We start from the raw sequence: 17742 nt of genomic DNA, 5'->3' as shown, positions 1-17742 counted from the left end.
ATAGGTACAGATGGTTGATAACTTTATATACAAGGGAAAAAGAATTTGATCTTAGTAGATATAAAAGGATCTTATTTCTTCATCCAATGCCATTGTACATTAGTTTTCTCCTTTTAAATTATATAAATTGGGGTTAACAGTCTCAATTATGCCCCTGTCCCTCCTACCAAGAAAAAGAAATCAGAGCCATTAAGAACAACTTAAGCGACAAAAACCCCTACAGGTTGAAGTAATATGAAGGGAGTAAGAAAATACAGTTAATTTAAGAGACAGCAGTGTTCATAGAACTGAGAGATTTTTGTTTTGTTCGGTTTCCATCCTTAGAATTCTGCTTCTAATTCTAGTCTTTTCTTTCAAGAACAATTTGACATTTAATTTTCTTGTTCAACTTCACAACTTCCATCAAAGATCACTTTTCTAATGTCTTGTCAGCCATAGGAATTAGAATTTCTTGAGGCCGTTTAGGCCCAGCCAGGGAAGCCCCGGGCAAAAGCCAGCCCGCCAGCCAGTGCTCTGGTCGCCGTATTAGCACACCAGCCACCCACGAAGACTTATTGTCACAGCTGTTTCAAACCACAGCAGAAGCATACCTGTCATTCAGGTAGTTCTGTGCTTGATTGATGGAAGAGTCGGAGCCCTCTGACTTGGGTACAGCAGGTAGCAGATCCCAGAGGAGCAAAACTGCCGCGGCCTAGAAGCTTCAAGGTTGGTGGCGGGGCCGGGACCCCTGTGAAGGTGCTGCTCTTGGGTCCCCGTGGCAGGAGAGGTTGGGGGAACAGTCAGCACCATCGTGCTTCATGCCCACAGGCCGGTCACAGGCCGCGATGCCTCTCTGCGGGGACAGCTGTTCTCAAATGGTTGCTCTGGCAGCAGGATCATTGGAAATTACTTTTGTTACTCGGTAGAGACTGGAGAAGGACACTGAGAGAGCCGGGGGCAGATCCCAACTGAGTCCTGTGGTCGTCTCTTCTGTCGGCACGCTGTACATGACATGGGGTCTTCTCTTCCCCCAGGTGTTTGTGGTTTGATCGTCCCTCAGGAAGACATGCCCTTTTGTGACTCTGGCATCTGTCCGGACATCATAATGAACCCGCACGGCTTCCCATCGCGAATGACGGTCAGTACGTTTTTCATAGGTACTGCTTGTGAGGAAGAAAGTGGGCAGTGAGTTTGTAGGTGGTGCTGGCCCCGGGACCCTGGAATTTATTTTCAGAAAGATCCCTTGACCCTCTTCCCAGCCCCCAACAGTGCTAAGTTACTCTCCCGTGTGGAGGGAGTGTGGAGCAGGTCTGCTGTTCCCTTCGAGAGCAGTCTTCTGAAGGAGGAACATACCCCTCGGCAAAAAGAACCCCTTGAATTGACCCCCACGTATCTCCAGTCCCGTGGCATGGCATCCTGGCTCCACTGCTTAGCAGCTGTACAACTTGGGAAAGCTGCTTAACCTGTCTGTCCCTGAGTTCCCCCGTGCATAGCATGCATCCCATGGGGCTTTAGGGGCCGGAACTTGGACCCCATGTGTTAAGCTTTGCCAAGGGCCACGTAGTAAGAGAGCGATAAATATTTGCTGCTATTAGTCTGCCTCGCTTATTAATAATCGTCATCTTGGTCTTTGCGGGGAGTAGGCTCTACCTAACTAAACAGACTTCCCGGACCACGAGGAGGTGCTGACTTGGGTTGTTCCATCCCACAGGTGGGGAAGCTGATTGAGCTGCTGGCGGGCAAGGCCGGCGTGTTGGACGGCAGGTTCCACTACGGCACTGCGTTTGGAGGCAGCAAGGTGAAGGACGTGTGTGAAGACCTCGTTCGCCATGGCTATAACTACTTGGGGAAAGACTATGTTACATCTGGTATCACAGGGTGAGTACGTTGGTAGACATTTTAACGAAAAAGTGTGATTTTATTAGAATAAGTGGCAAGAGTCCTTAAAGCATACTGTAAGATGAGCTGTTCTCTTATAAGAAATCAGGCAGAAGAAAGTCTAACTTTGGAACTGTTAGCTTCTGCTGTAGTGGCCGTCATGTTGGCCTCCGTGAGTCTATCAAATCAACACATCGCACACTTTAAACTTGCTCAGTTATATGTCAGTTATATCTCAATAAAACTGGGAGGGAAAGGAAATCCAGATTCACAGAACTGGTAAATTAAGGAGTGGTGTTTTACTGGTGAGGCTGTTATTTAAAAAGGAAACAAGGTAACTTACCAAGGTAAGGATTCTGTGCAACTTTGATTGTATATAATGCAAAATCCCATCACCCTTGAACTTGCTCTGTATTAAGAGGATGAATGTCAGACAGTTCATGCTCTGATGGCCTGAGAGGCCTGACGTGTGTGTACTCGTTCCTTACGTGTGAGATGGCGAGCAAGACGGACAGGGTCCCTGAGCTGTGCAGCTGACCAGTGAATTTTGTTGCTAGACTTACTACAAAATGAGACAAAAAATAACTTCTCAGCAGGTCCTACCGTGACTCCTTAACTTGAAACTACAACTCCATGTTATCCATTTCCTACCTTATTTTTCTCTGTAGCGTTTATCCTTCTCAAATACCCGGAGTAATAATGCTGTCTAATACTGTATCTGTCTCCTCCCTGAGAGCAGGGTCCGTCTGTCTTGTTGACTGTTTTATTTCCAGTATCTATGCACACAGGCACTCCATAAATATTTATTCAGTGAAGGAATGAGAACAGATTGGTACAAATAGCTCTCACTGAAATGAAGGCAAAGAATGGGTTAGGACACCTCTGTGAGGTGGTGGGTGTTTCAGTGGTGATAGGAAGGGTGAGAAGAATAGACCGTTTGAAGACTGATACAGAGGAGAGGCTGGGTTTGACACCTTCCAAGGGATAGACCTCAGTTCACCTGAGGTGAGGCTGCAGAAGGAAAGAAGGTTCTCACAGGCAGAATGTTGGCTCCTGTCTCCTCTCCGGGGAGAACCGGAGATCCCTGAAATTCTCGGAAATGACAGGCTTTTGAAACTTGACTCACACGTGGTTTTAAAGGATCAAATCAGTTGCTTAAGTTAAGACGCACATTGTATTTTGTTCCAGATAAAACTCTGGGACATGGTGTTTCTACTGTTTTACTGAGGCTTCACTTGTACTCAAGCAGTACTGGGCGTGGACCCAGGGCTTGATTTGGTGCTGCAGACTATAGTGATGGGATTAAAATGGTCAGAATTGGTATCTTTTAAAAAATACTGGGTGCTGGCTTCTCCAACGAAGACATACAAATGGCTATCAGACGCATGAAAAGATGTTCATCATCACTAGCCATCAGGGAGATTCAAATCAAAACCGCTTTGAGACACCATCTTATACTAGTTAGAATGGGCAAATTTAACAAGACAGGAAACATTGTGTATTGGAGAGGATGTGGAGAAAGGGGAACCCTCTTACACTGTTGGTGGGAATGCAAGTTGGTGCAACCACTTTGGAGAACAGTGTGGAGATTCTTTAAGAAATTAAAAATAGAGCTTCCCTATGACCCTGCAATCGCACGACTGGGTTTTTACCCCAAAGATACAGATGTAGTGAAAAGAAGGGCCATCTGTACCCCAATGTTCATGGCAGCAATGGCCACGGTCGCCAAACTGTGGAAAGAACCAAGATGCCCTTCAACAGACAAATGGATAAGGAAGTTGTGGTCCATATACACTATGGAGTATTGTGCCTCCATCAGAAAGGATGAATACCCAGCTTTTCTATCGACATGGATGGGACTGGAGGAGATTCTGCTGAGTGAAATAAGCCAAGCAGAGAAAGTCAATTATCATAGGGTTTCACTTATTTGTGGAGCATAACAAATAACACGGAAGACATGGGGAGATGGAGAGGAGAAGGGAGTTGAGGGAAATTGGCGGCCGGGGGGAGATGAACCCATGAGAGACTATGGGCTCTGAAAAACAATCAGGGTTTTGAAGGGGCGGGAGGTAGGGTGGGGTGGGAAGTTGGGTGAACCTGGTGGTGGGTATTAAGGAGGGCACGAATTGCACGGAGCACTGGGTGTGGTGCATAAATGATGAAATCTGGTACACTGAAAAGAAATTTAAAAAATTAAAAATTAAAAAAAAATAGGGATGGGATGCTTGAGTGGCTCAGTCTGTTAAGCATCTGCCTTCGGTTCAGGTCATGATCCCAGGGTCCTGAGACCGAGCCCTGCATTGGGCTCTCTGCTTAGCAGGGAGCCCGCTTCCCTTCCTCTTCCTCTGCCTGCCCTTCTGCCTACTTGGGCCTTTCTCTCTCTCTCAGATAAATAAAATCTTTAAAATAAATAAAATGATCTATCCAAACCATGATAACATAGATTTCCATAGAGGTATCACACCTGAGATGTTCTAGAAACTCACATTACAGGAAGAGAGTAATGGTCTGTTTCAAAAGCGACTCACTGAAGTAGCCGAGGTCCACTTCAAAAATTACGGTTGTCGTGGCGAAACTGATAGTCTCGGTCTTCCCTCTGCACCCAGAAATGATGCAGAAGTTGACCAGAAGACCCCTGGGGATAAAAATATATGTTTATAAAAAATTAAAAATTTAAAATTTAAAAAAAAAAAGTTGACCAGAAGATGTGCAGAACCAGTGAATGGATTTGGCTGGCCTTCTGAATGTAATTTCACTGAAAGATTTGAACGAACGGGTCATGCTCTGCTTCCCGCAGATAGCTTCGCATTCTGTCTCCACCCCCTTCCTCGGTGCCTGCTGCTGTTCTCACACCTTTGCCAATGATCTCAGTGGCAGAGTTTGAGAAACCTGAGTTTAGCTTGTCAGCTGAAAGTTTCCCAGAGGGCTTGCCAACACATTCACCTACCAGCTTCACAAACCCGTGCCAAATTCTTGAGTATAACTAGGAGTGAAAATGGCACGTGGCTGTCTTCAGTGGTCGAAGGGATGGCATTAGGGGGCAGAGTTCCCTAGATTGTACCAGGAGCAGCCATACTGAGAAGGATTGGAATCCTCGATGATCAGAGCTGGGAAGAACCTTGGTCTGACCTTCTTGTTGTACAACTAGGAAAACTGGGATAAAAAGGTCACATAATGACTGCGTGACAGAGCTGGGACAGGACCCGTGTCTCCCAACACCCCGTCCATTGTGCCTTGCACTCCGCTCTGTGTCTTCCATGAATCTGGCTGTCTGTAAGCCAGCACAGTGGCTTGAAGGCCGCAAGCTCCTGTGCGGGTGTTGCTAGCGTAGTATAAGATGAGGCAGGCAAGCAGGGACCAAGTGCTTCTGTGCACCTCTGCTGTGTTGCTCCCTGCCTTTGCTCCCAACACTCGTGCTTCATGCCGTGGCCCAAACACACTGCGTGTGAGCCAGGGAGGGCCCTGGATTCCCTGCACTGCTCACCAGCTCTGATTAACATCCCTGACCTGCTGGGCCTATTCCTTCCTCTTAAATAAAAGAGGCAGGATGGTGTGTCCCTCCCTGGATGGTTTATGGACTAAATGGCACAGGGCAGATTCCTCCTTACTTTTGAGGATTTTCCAGGGCAGGTAGATTTTTTTTTTTTAATTTATTTATTTGACAGAGAGAAATCACAAGTAGATGGAGAGGCAGGCAGAGAGAGAGAGAGAGGGAAGCAGGCTCCCTGCTGAGCAGAGAGCCCGATGCGGGACTCGATCCCAGGACCCTGAGATCATGACCTGAGCCGAAGGCAGCGGCTTAACCCACTGAGCCACCCAGGCGCCCCAATAGGTAGATTGTTTTAGAGGCATGAATTCCCTGCCCGCTGTTGCTCTAGACTAAAGGAGAAAGGTTTCTTCTGTCAAAGCTGTGAAATAGTCCCTGTCTTTTACAATTCTTACTACAGTTTTTGGTTCATTGAGTCCGCTGTGTTTTAACAGACCTATACGAGCACCAGTCAGAGCCAGGCAGGGTCGCTAGTGCTGGAGACAAAATGCTTACCCTGAGGAGTTTGCTTCCACTGGGCAATAATCAGGGAAATAATAACTGTGTGTTAAAATATCAAGTGGTGGCAAGTGCTCTGAAGAAAATAAGACAAAGATGAGAGCTGAGACAGCGTGGGGGCTCGGTGATGGGGGGATGAGAGAGAACTCATCTCACAGGGAGGTCTGTGAGGAGGTGAAATGTTTGATAGCCGTGTGAATACCTGGTGGAAGAATATTTTAAAAAACAGGAAGTGCAAAGGCCCTGAGGCAGACAGGCTTGCTCCATTTGAGGAGCAATGAAGAGACTGGTGTTACTGGAGTATAATGAGCAGTGGGGCAAGGGAACAGGGCATGAGTCACAGCTGGGCAGGAACCAGACTACGCGAGACCTTATGGCTGTGATAAAAATTTGGGTGACACAGATTCTGAGTGTGGTAGGAAACCTTTGGGAATTTAGAGCAGAAGAAGACCCTGCTATGATTTACATTTTAGAAGGAATCGCTCTGGTTTGTCCTGTGAAAGACAGGGCTAGGAGCGGAAGCAGGGAGAGCAGCCAGAAGAGAGTCTGCAGGGCTCCAGGTGAGAAAGGACAGCGGCCTGACTAGGGCGGGAGCCGTGAAGGAAGGACCATTCTGCACATACATTCTCACCACCTATCTAAGTTTTTATTTCTTAAGTAAACAGGGTGTCTTCTAGCGTATCAGTGGTGTTTTTCTGTTTTCAGATGTAGCCTTTCTATTCAGTGACCAAAAATCCTTCTCTCTCATTCATTCATAAGCCTGTTCTGAAACAAACAAGGCCCTGCCAGGGAGGGGTCCTAGAGAAGGCTGTCTCTTGTTAGCCCAAACCTGGTTTCTTAGCTCAAAACTCTGACCTTTCTTTCAGCGAGCCCTTGGAAGCCTACATCTATTTTGGCCCCGTGTATTATCAGAAACTGAAGCACATGGTGCTGGATAAGATGCACGCCCGGGCCCGGGGACCACGAGCTGTTCTTACTAGGTAAGAGAAAAGCATTTATAGAAAGAATTTCGAATGCATTCGAGTCTACCTTGCATCCCCCAGATACAGCAATAAGCAGACTCAGCAAAGTTTCCGTTTCTCTGAGATGTCAAAATTTGAAGTGTTAGGCATTGACAAAAATCCTTTATGTCTGGCTAGCATGAAACAGTAGCAACCAATTAAAAATCATTCCACAGGCACAGGAGGCCCGTCCCAAGTCTTGCCCATGGTCACCTGACTACTGTTTACGAATGCGGGCTCATTCAAAAAGGGTCATATGTCAGAACGTAGACACACTTACGTCCCCACCACATATGTACACGTGGGTACATCTTCGTGCTCCCGGGTGTACACAGAAAACACATGCATACATTATTTGGGAACCCAAGCACAGCTGTCATTTTCTAAAACTTCTGTTATTGGAGCAGAAGGCACCCGCACCTGCACGCACATCTGAATAAACTCCGGGAGGTCCACGCGGGCCACATTGACCAGGGTGTTCTCAGCTCCAAGCCCAGTGTCTACATGTTGATGAATGCGTGGGTATAATTGTTGGAAAGGGAATGACAAATGCTAAGTGTCATGTGTTCTTATTACTATATTTTTCAGTTGGAGAAGAATAGTTCAGGATAGTCGTTCTCAACTACTAGCAGTTTTGTCTTCCAGGGGACATTTGACAATGTCCAAAGGCATCTTGGGATGTCACAGCTTGGGGGGGTGGAGAGGGGGTTACTGCCATCTGGTGGGTGGAGGCCAGGAATGCTGCTGAAGACCCTACAGGGCACCGGGCAGCCCCCACTGCAGAGAATTACCCAGCTCAGTGGGGGCTTTGTGCCAAGGTTGGGGAACATGGGCCTCGGAGCCAGACAGACACAGATGTGAGCTCCCCTCCACCTCGTGGCTTACCGTGAGCCTTGGACAGATCACTTAGCTTCTTGCGGCTTTGGTTTTGTAAGACATGAAGTGGCAACAATAATGCCCACTTCACAGCATTCTGGGGAATCTCCAGTGTTCAAATACAGAACGTGTATAGTGCCGATCCCTGGGGGATGCTCCAGAAATAGTCCGTTGATCCTGGCTCAGATGTTCCGGTACAGGGGAAGGGTAGGTATGAAGTGGCAGGCATCCCAGTTTACTTTTTTTAAAACCAAGGGAGAGGTGTAGATGACTCAGTCCCGTGACCACTTAAAACTGAGCACACACACGTGCCTGTTGAAATGGTAGACATACATGTGCTCCAAACTGCAGAAGAGGGAAGAGAAGTCAAGATCCTCAAGGCACTGGTGAGCCCAGCAGTGAGACCCTACTGGGGTTAGGTTTGAGGGGAAGGATTTATTGTTACATCAGGTAATAGTAATCATTTATTATTACCACTTAATAACAGGAGCAACAAGTAGGGAGGCTCTTTGGGAGCCTTAAATTTTACAATTTACAAATGCAGCCCAGGGGCAGGCTGGGTGGCCTGGCTCCAGGTCCCTGACCAGTAAGTGATTTGAATCCAGCCCTGTGTTCATAGCCAGCACGGGATGCTGCCCCTTTGTCGGTTTAATCTAGTAACAACACATTTGTCGGATTTGTTTCAAAGGCAGCCCACGGAGGGTCGATCTCGTGATGGCGGTTTGCGTCTTGGAGAAATGGAACGTGACTGCTTAATCGGTTACGGAGCCAGCATGCTTTTACTGGAGAGACTAATGATTTCAAGTGATGCCTTTGAGGTTGATGTCTGTGGGCAGTGTGGACTTCTGGGGTATTCTGGCTGGTAAGTGGATACCATATGTCTCTCATACACACACCTTGCCTCTTAAATCATAGCCCACGAGGTGACCCTGGATCATACCCACATACTCTCCAGCCTTCGCCATCCACACATTCCTGGAAATGGGGATTTTCTGTATACCCGTTTAGTTCATCTGCCTAATGTTCTGCTTTCTACACCACTGGAGTTTAAATACCCAAGGAGCATGGACTTTTTCTTTTTCATATTATCTCAAACACCTTTTATTTCTGTTCACCTTTGAAAAATTCCTAGTGAATTCATTATTAGGTATGAGAAGTAGAGCGTTTTGTAACTAGAAACTTTTTTTTTCAACCTCAATAATAATCAAAGAAATACAAAGTTATTTTTTTTTTTGACAGACTTAATCTCAAATGAGGTCTGATTTTTTTTTTATTATGTCCAATTAGCTAACATACAGTACATCATTAGTAACTAGAAACCTTTTTGAAAACATTGGGTTGAATGCCGTTATTTAACCTCAAATCCCAAGAGCTTTGTATGCTGCCACAGGACATATAGGAAGTTGGTGCAGATCTAGGACGAGGACCTGGTATCCTGACCCCTTACCTGTGCTCTGTCTGCACAGCAAGCGGCTTTACACTCCGACTGTGAATTGCATCATAGTGGAGACAAGGTCTGTCCCAGTCATTCACTCAACAAACAATTTCTAAGAATCTGCTAAGTGCCAGACACTGTTCTAGGCTCCAGAATACAGTGGAGAACAAGGCAGATGAATGGATGCTCACAGGGCTCTTCTCTTCTAGGTCATTCTAACTACATTTGCCTTGTTTTCCCCCTGCTTCTCTGCTTGGGACCTGGTAGATACTTAGTAACAGATAATTGCCAGATGACACTAACCCTGTGTATGGATGATTACTAGTAGGTAAATTGTGTAAGTCATAAAGCTTACAATTTCTGTGGGGAGTTCAGTACACAAAGGCCAGCCTAAAAGGTAAAGCTCCATATTTGTTGGTTTGGTTTGTGGGGGAGGAGCACCTCTCCTTGTGAGCATTCCAGCCTACCACCAAGGAAGGGCTCCTCTGCTGAGGGTCATCATTTCTGGGGCCCTGACTTACCCTGGAGGCAGGAGGGCCTGTAGCTGGCCAGGCGCCACTTACTTTCTACAGGAGATGAGGTCTAACAAGGTCTGAAGCAGGGGCTGCAGGGACAGGAAATAGCCTTTACTCCCTGGTCACCCTTCCCCTGCACTCCCAGCCCCCTTCCCCTAGGGAGGCACCATCCCCCGGAGGATGGAATTAGGTGCAGATGAGCTACCCTTGCGAGAATTTGAGGGCTGCCTGAGCCACTTTTTCCCCACTGCGTCTCTCCTCAAAGCCTCCTTCCAGTGAGAGTCCCAGCTCCCTGTCGTCCTAAGTCTCCAGTTCCTTGGTTGAATAAAGCAGATCAAGAAAGTAAGTGGGCATCTTAGAATAGAGTGTATACCTTGCTTGATATATAACAAAGCCTTTGAGCCCATGACTTTATGGGTTTAAGTGTAGAAAAGGTGATGAGATTTGGCTGTGAAGAAGTCCTTTCATTTAAAAACAAAGACGAGGGGCGCCTGGGTGGCTCAATAGGTTGAGCCTCTGCCTTCGGCTTGGGTCATGATCTCAGGGTCCTGGGATTGAGCCCCGCATCGGGCTCTCTGCTCAGTGGGGAGCCTGCTTCCCCTTCTCTCCCTGCCCGCCTCTGCCTACTTGTGATCTCTCTGTCAAATAAATAAATAAAATCTTTAAAACAATAATAATAATAATAAAAACAAAGATGAGAGGTGGCCATTCGCAGTGCCTTTCTTTCATAAGGTTGCGGACTTGGAGGTGGGTGACGTAATTCTAAGCATTAGCCTGGCTTTCTTATGTCAGGGACCGGGCTGGGGGTTTCAATTCAGAGATGTCTGTTCGCCTTTTGAAATGCATATTGATTTTACCCTTTATTGTCCTGGCTGTGTCACACAGCAACCACGCAACTGTAAGAGGAAGGTGCCTGGGACCAGTGCCACTGTGCCTGCATCTTCAAATTTGGCACAAGGATTTTTAAGTCATTTACTTTGAAAAGACGATACAGAAGAGTCATTTTATTAAAAATAGGGATGATGAAACTTAAAATGGATTTCCTTTTCTTCTCCATCTCCCCTGCATTTTCTGCTGTGCCTCCCCCAAAAGAGAGAGATGGAAAGCAGTAGACCAGATTCACTCACGGACTTTGAAAATGTTCCCCTCTGTTTTGCTGAATATTCAGGGGAACCAATGAAAGCAGTAATCGATCTCAATATGATTGTTACATTCATAGCTTTTTCCTACTTCATTTCTGTCTCATTTAGAGATCGTGTGATGGCAGTACCTGATTTTGAAGCTTGTGTGTTCTGTGTGTATTGTGTTTGAAATCCTTTGAAAGAGGGCTAAATCAGGTTACATGGTTTAAGGATCTTTACTGTAATTAAACCGACCTGGCTGTACTGTGTCTGGTTTTGAGTGGCCTGCTCATACCCTTGTTGCCAACAGAAAAAAATCCTAATCCAGCCTGGTAGTCTAGCAGTCTCCTTGTGCGGCTCTCGGTAGAGGAGCATAATGATGCGGTCCTTTGCCATCATTACCTGGGCGTGTGCGCCGGGCCGTGTGGGAGGGAGCACAGGCGTGTGTGGGAGGAAGTGGCTCTTTAATGAACAGCACAATGGAGGCTGAGTAATTAGAGCAGTTCAGAACCTTGAAACTGGCCTTTTGTCAGTGATTTGCACATTAGTAAGGCATTGCTATGGGGATGTTTACAGCAAGACTGTTGTTGTGCAGGAGACATGAAGGGCATAAGTCACAAAAGAGAGGTCCGGAAGGAAAACTGCAGAGAAAAGAAGATCCCTATTAAGATAATTAGCTCATAGAGAACATTTTACTGGACAGTCATTTCTCATGTAAAGCCACAGCTGCCTCCTTTTGCTGCCTTTGCCCTAAAAAGTCAGTTTATTTTATTGTTGTTGGGTCAAGTTTCTTTTGAAATCATTCAGACATAGGGTGAGATAATGTAATAGCTCATCATTTATATGTGTGTTATATATGCATACATATTTATATATGTATGCATGTATAATAATGTGTTGGAACATTTTAAATGGTCGAGAAATGTTTAATAATAGAGAAGGTCAGTGGGCTTTCTGGATTGTGAAACCTTCAATAAGCTTGGATTAAAGTCACAGAATAACATAGAATCAGCAAGAAGTTGCTTCCGGTAAAACCATTCTCCAATTTAATTAAAGCACAAACATGATTCCTGAATAAATTAGGTGAACCAAGCACATTAAAAACATAGTTCTTAAATGATAATGCTTTAGCGAGGTCTTGAGGTACAGTCTTCCAGGAAGAAGTCCTTTACCATGTGGCTAGGACTGTGATTGTTGATGGGATCGAGCACTGCCCATGTGTCCTCGGCTCCTGCAGGCCACCCGTCGTGGGGACCACCACACCGCGCCTGCAGGGCTGTGCCGGCTCCTCTTTTCCCCGTTCCCTTCTCGGGACATTCACGTCTATAGTGTCATTCACCACCGCGCTCAAACTCTTAGTGCTTTTCTTTTCTAAAATAACAAAGGCTTGATTTTGCTGATTTAAAAAATGATCCCTGCACTTTTATAAAGTATTCAAAGTTATTTAAAAGAAAAAAAAAGAAAAATATAAATCATCACATTAATTCCCATCACCCAGAGGTGACCACTGTTCACATTTTAGTGACTCTTTTCGAGACATCTGTTTGCCCAGTACTTAGTTATGTAACATAACCTCCCCCCACCCCCAGGTTGTTTTTTCTTTCTTTAATAATGAACTCTTTGAAATTCTGGTAATAGCAGCAAAATGGAAATACATATTCACACACAAAAAAATCTCATTATATATGACTTTGGGGGCTTCATATATTTTACGGGAACCCATCTGAGGACCTCCTGGGGCCAGGCCATTAAGCAAACTTCTTTTTTCACTCCACAGTGTGTCTCAGACACCTTATTTCAATAAATACAGGTCTACATCATCACGTTTAGTGGCTGCACAGCATTCTTCTGCATAAACATCTTATCATCACAGGACCAGTTCCCTCCTGGCTCTCAGCAGTCTCCCGCTTTGTGCTGTTCTAAACAGTGTGAACATTCTCTTACACTCATCTTTGCCACTTTTGTCACACATTCGTGCACATTTACGCTGTTACACATGCTGTCTTACTGCCCTCCACACTGGCCTTCCCCTCTGGTTCCCCACTCGGCTTGGAACTTTCTAAGCCCCGGTTGGTGTTCCTCTTGAACTCCTTCACCCCCGCTGTTTTAGTTTTCCACCCAAGGCTCAGCTGCCCCAGGTTCTTGAGGTATAGAGTGAGGTCCTGTTTGGGTCTGAAACCTGGGAGGACTGTTTACTTCCTCCCCGGGGACTCTTCATGAGTTGTGGACACTGATGAAGACCTAGGTTTGCTCTTCCTGAAAGAAGAGAAAAGAATATCCTAATTGGAATAGTAGACGTATTGGTTAGGAGCATGGGATATTGTAGGAACTAAATGACAATATATGCACACCAGGGGAACATGTTGTAAGTACAGTGGCTTCTCCTACTTGTAGAAATCGCCAAGCTTGAAGAGCACTGGAAAAATAAATAGCATTTGGTTGGCCACCATGTTCTCTGTGAAAGTCCTGTGTGTCCCCCATCCCACTTCCGGTGTCTCAGTGACAGACCAACTTGTAATTGTTGAACGTCTTACCTTGAACAGTATAGTATAATAGATTTCTCTCAGATACATGGAGAGGAATCGATTATACAAATTTTCGACATTGAGAAAATCTAAATCTGAGTAACTTGGAGTTGGCTCAGATTTCTGGGCCTCAGTCAGGTGTTTTGCATTTTCAAGAGGTCTAGAAAATGGGAGTAAGTAGTTAAAACTGTGTGCTTTTAAACCTGCAGGAGCGATAGTTGTTTTGCTTTTTCCTTTGCCTCCCTTGGATGCTGCTTTTTGGGGGGGTGGGCGGTGGGGGGCACATATGTCCATGTTTAATAGCGAGACTGGACGCTGACAGATGGAATGGAACGGGTAGGATGGTGGTAGGAGCCGCGCGGAGGCCTTGTTTTCCGAGCGATCATCCCTCTGACACGTGCCGACTTGGGTTTCAGGTGCCATTACTGCAAGTCTTCCTGCCATGTGTCCTCCCTCCGCATCCCGTACGCCTGCAAGCTGCTCTTCCAGGAGCTGCAGTCCATGAACATCATCCCCCGCTTAAAACTGTCCAAATACAATGAGTAAAGACGGAAAAGGTCAGCATTTATAGAGAACCACTGAGAGGTCAACACGGTGGAAAACGGGGGATTGAGGACCCCGTCTGCTTCTGTGACTGATTCCCTCGATGGCTCCCCTCAAGAAAGAAAGATGGAGAGGCTTTCTTGCCCTGCGGACGGACGGCGCAGCCTTGAGCCATGAGCCTTGGGCTCTGGGAGACATGCCACCCACACGGACCAGGAGGCAGTCTCCTGTTTCTGGGCTGAATGTGCTTCACAAATGGACATGACTTAAAAGAGAAGCAAACTTTTACTTCTGTTCTGGTATCTTGAAATCTACTCATGAGAAAGATCTTCCTCCTTTAAAAGACATCTGGTGTTCAGTTCCCCCATGGTGCCTTCCCCGCTAACAAAACACCAAGACTCTTCGGACGCCTGAAGGGTATGAAGAGTCTCTTTGAATGGTTGGTGTGGCCTGTGGCCCTTGTGGAGGTGGCTGACGGGAGCAGGGCGTGAAGGGAGAGAGCCGTGGGAAGCCGAGAGCAGCGGATGAAGGGATGCCTTTCCCACCCGGTACTGTGAGATACAATAAATCCCTCCCATCCTAAGCAGGTTTACCAAGGATGTCCTCGTTTCTTATGGACTTGGTTGCTTCTCTTTGGAACCTCCACAGGCAGGCCATGCAGTAAGACTTGTTGAACATCTGAAAATAATTCCATGGTGCTTTGTGATTTTTTGTTTGTTTGTTTTGGTCCCTTCCATTCCTGCCAGGATGTTAGCTATGCATTTTCTTTTTAATCTGATGACCTTCTTCACTTTTAACTCTAATTTGTTCTTAATTGCTCTACCCTAAAGGCAGAGAATGACTTGTATTAAGGATTGTCTGTAAAGTAAGTCAGAAGAGCTTGGAGTAATGGTCTAAGGCTACAGTTCCAGCGTGTCACGTTGACGTGTTTCACAGAACATCAGTAGGTATCAGACGCCAACGAGAAGCAAACTCTAGTATCGAATAAGATTTAGAAACTGGATGTAACCAAGGTAAACGTACCAGGAACTTTTTCAAAGCCTTTATTTACCAGGCTCCTACCCTGAGACTTCTCCCAAAGAGGGATATCAGGGAGCCAGGCTAGTCATTGCCTTGAGAACTCAACCTCAACATCATTTCATTTACTTCACAATAAAAAGCTCTAATTCAGAAGTAAAAGTCTAGGCACTTAACAGGAAAAGCAGAAGGAATGAGGGACATAGCATAGGTGAACGGGCCTTCCTCGTTCATCACCACATGTCTCCGTTCATTTCAGGGGCTCAAAAGCTGTTAAAGAGGCAGAGGGGTTTAAATGCTGGATCAATTGGCTTTGCCGATTGTTCCTTCCTTTCTAGTTCTTAAAATTGATGGTGCCTTGGGACACTTGGGTGGCTCAGTTCGTTGAGCGTGCAACTCTGGATTTGGGCTCAGGTCATGTTCTCGGTCGTAGGATCGAGCCCCGTGTCAGGCTCCATGCTGGGCGGGGAGTCTGCTCAAGATCCTCATTCTTCCTCTCCCTCTGCCCCTTCCCTCCACCCCTCCTTCCCCCCACTTCACCACCACCCCCTTTCGTGCACTTGCTCTTGCTCTCCCTTAAAAAATTGATGGGCCTAAGGATTGCACTACTGGACACTGTTCTGCACCACATGGACTATTCAAGAGGTTTTGGCTATTTCCCATCCCAGGACAACCCCACCGACCCACTTTGCTGGGGGAGGGGGACGGCCGGTGCACACCTGGAGGGCCGGAGTGGGAAGAAGCTATGAGGCCTGCCACGTTGATCATTCTGTACCTGCTCTGTACTGAGGATAGAAAGAGAGCAGGACAGGGTCCCCACCCAGAGCTCCTAACCCAGTGAAGGAGCCGACAGTCAGGGCTAGGAATTCAGCCCGGTGAGGCTGAGGGAGCTCCTGAGGCACAGGTCACCTGTGCTACAGAGACGTGGAAACACTTCATAAATGGGAATATTCCCTTTCTCCGGCTGCAGAAATGGAAGCACCACGTGGCTGGCCCCCAGGGCCACACCACTAATGAGGGAACATCTTGGGCCTCGAGACCAGGCTTCCTTACTCTGAGTGCTTTGTTTGGGCTCATCCATGATTGTATTTTTCATTCACCAAATGTGACTTTTTTTTTTCTTTTTAAACGCAAGTGCCCCTGAATGGTTGTGCTTCTTAAACATCTTTCTTTTTTCAAAATGCATTCCAGGCAATTCCGATGGTTTTGAGGAGAGTTGCCTATCCTTCTAGGAAATTCTCAGTTCTCTAAGTTAGCAAGATCTGGGAAGTGTGGGTGTGGGAAAAAAATGCGTCAGGTCGATATTTCAGAAACCAGCAGATAGGACATTTGAATAGGTGTTTGACTCTAAGAAATACTATAATAGAAAGTGGCCAGAATTGCTGAGTTAGTCCTACAGTTTTATTTTGTCGAGTTATTTGTAAGTTCCTTGTTTTAACAACTACCAATTAGATTTCTATTTTCAGTAATGACAGAGTAAACTTTTTCAGGCCACCCTCAAAGCCCGTTTTCCCCAAGGATTTGCCGTGTTGGAAGTGGCACAAGGAGGAGAGGCTGAGAAGCCACACCAAAGCCACCGAGAGGCCACAGCCCGACCTGAGTTTTGGCACAGTCAGCGAGCTGGGGAGACAAAACTGTGAGCTCAGAGTTGCCAAGACACCAGAACGAGAAAGGCCAAGATCCCAAATAGAAAGAAAGCTCATTGAGGTGAGCCCAACTTCTCCACCACTTTTACCCTTGGTTCATCTGCTTGGCTGTCACAACAGAACACTGCAGACTGGGTGGCTCACACAACAGCGTTATTTCCTCACAGTTCTGCGGGCTTGAAATTCAAGATCCGGGTGCTGACAGGTTTGCTTTCTGGTGAGGACTCCGTTCCTTCCTGGCAGCAGATGGTCACCTTTCCACCGTGTCCTCACACAGCCTTTCCTTGGTGTGTGCGAGGAAGGCGGGCGAGCGCTGGTGTCTCTTCCACTCCTTGAAAGGATGCCCGGCCTGTCAGATTAGGGTTCCTTGTAACCTCATTTAACACAAACTACCCCCTTAAAGGACCTGTCTCTAAAACAGTCATGTTGGAAGTTGGGGGCTTCAACGTATGAGTTTTGGAGGGATACAGTTCAGACTGTAATACCCCTCAAGGCATTTGGCAACTAGAGTAATGCACAGGTTGAAATGCTCGAAGTATCTGTTCAAGCTGAACATACCTAGCGGGTCCACTCCTAGGTGTATGTAAGCCCAGCACAAGTGTACCCACACGTGTCCCCGGTGCTTCTCACAGCATTATTTGTGGTGGCCCCAATTTATAAATACCCCCTGCCCCTTAATAATAGGATAAATCTTGTTATGTTCACACCATGGAACACTGTAGACCACGATGAAAAAACTTACACTATCATAGATCGATCTCACAACTGTAATACTGGGTAAAAAGAAAAAGAAGAAATACAATACCTACTGTATTGGTTCCATTTAAGTTTGGAAAGAGGCAAAACTAATCTTAAGATCTAAGAAGTCATGATAACCGTTCCCTGTGCAAAGTGAGTGGCTAATGACGGGGCCGGAAGGGTGTGCTGCTGGTATTTTGCAGGGGGTGGGGGGAGCTTGAGTTACGGGTTACATGGGTGTGTTTTTTTATGCAAATTCACTAGGCTGTATACACTCAGGATTTTTCATTTTTCTGAGTATGTTATACATTGAGTTTTTTTTTTTAAAGAATATGGATTCTAAACCAGTGTTTCTCTCTTCACTGAGTACCTCTGTCACCCCAGGTAGAATATTCTGTCTTCGCTCTAGTTGTTCTCTCATCT

At 46.3% G+C, this 17742-nt stretch overlaps 1 protein-coding gene across 1 annotated transcript in view; it reads left to right on the top strand.

The window, feature by feature from the left end:
* POLR3B (RNA polymerase III subunit B) overlaps window positions 1–15091 on the top strand; it is a 104611-nt gene extending 89520 nt beyond the window's left edge. Inside the window, exons 24-28 of the mRNA XM_004743063.3 lie at window positions 1014–1117; window positions 1691–1857; window positions 6769–6882; window positions 8468–8641; window positions 13792–15091. Of these exons, the coding sequence (XP_004743120.1) occupies window positions 1014–1117; window positions 1691–1857; window positions 6769–6882; window positions 8468–8641; window positions 13792–13921 (689 nt within the window). The 3' untranslated portion in view covers window positions 13922–15091. The remainder of the gene's footprint in view (window positions 1–1013; window positions 1118–1690; window positions 1858–6768; window positions 6883–8467; window positions 8642–13791) is intronic.
* The last annotated feature ends 2651 nt before the right edge of the window (window positions 15092–17742 follow it).

This window comes from Mustela putorius, unplaced genomic scaffold (assembly GCF_011764305.1).
Source record: "Mustela putorius furo isolate JIRA1106 unplaced genomic scaffold, ASM1176430v1.1 tig00000788_pilon_pilon_pilon, whole genome shotgun sequence".
Taxonomy (NCBI): domain Eukaryota; kingdom Metazoa; phylum Chordata; class Mammalia; order Carnivora; family Mustelidae; genus Mustela; species Mustela putorius.
This window is presented reverse-complemented; position numbering and strand designations above follow the sequence as displayed.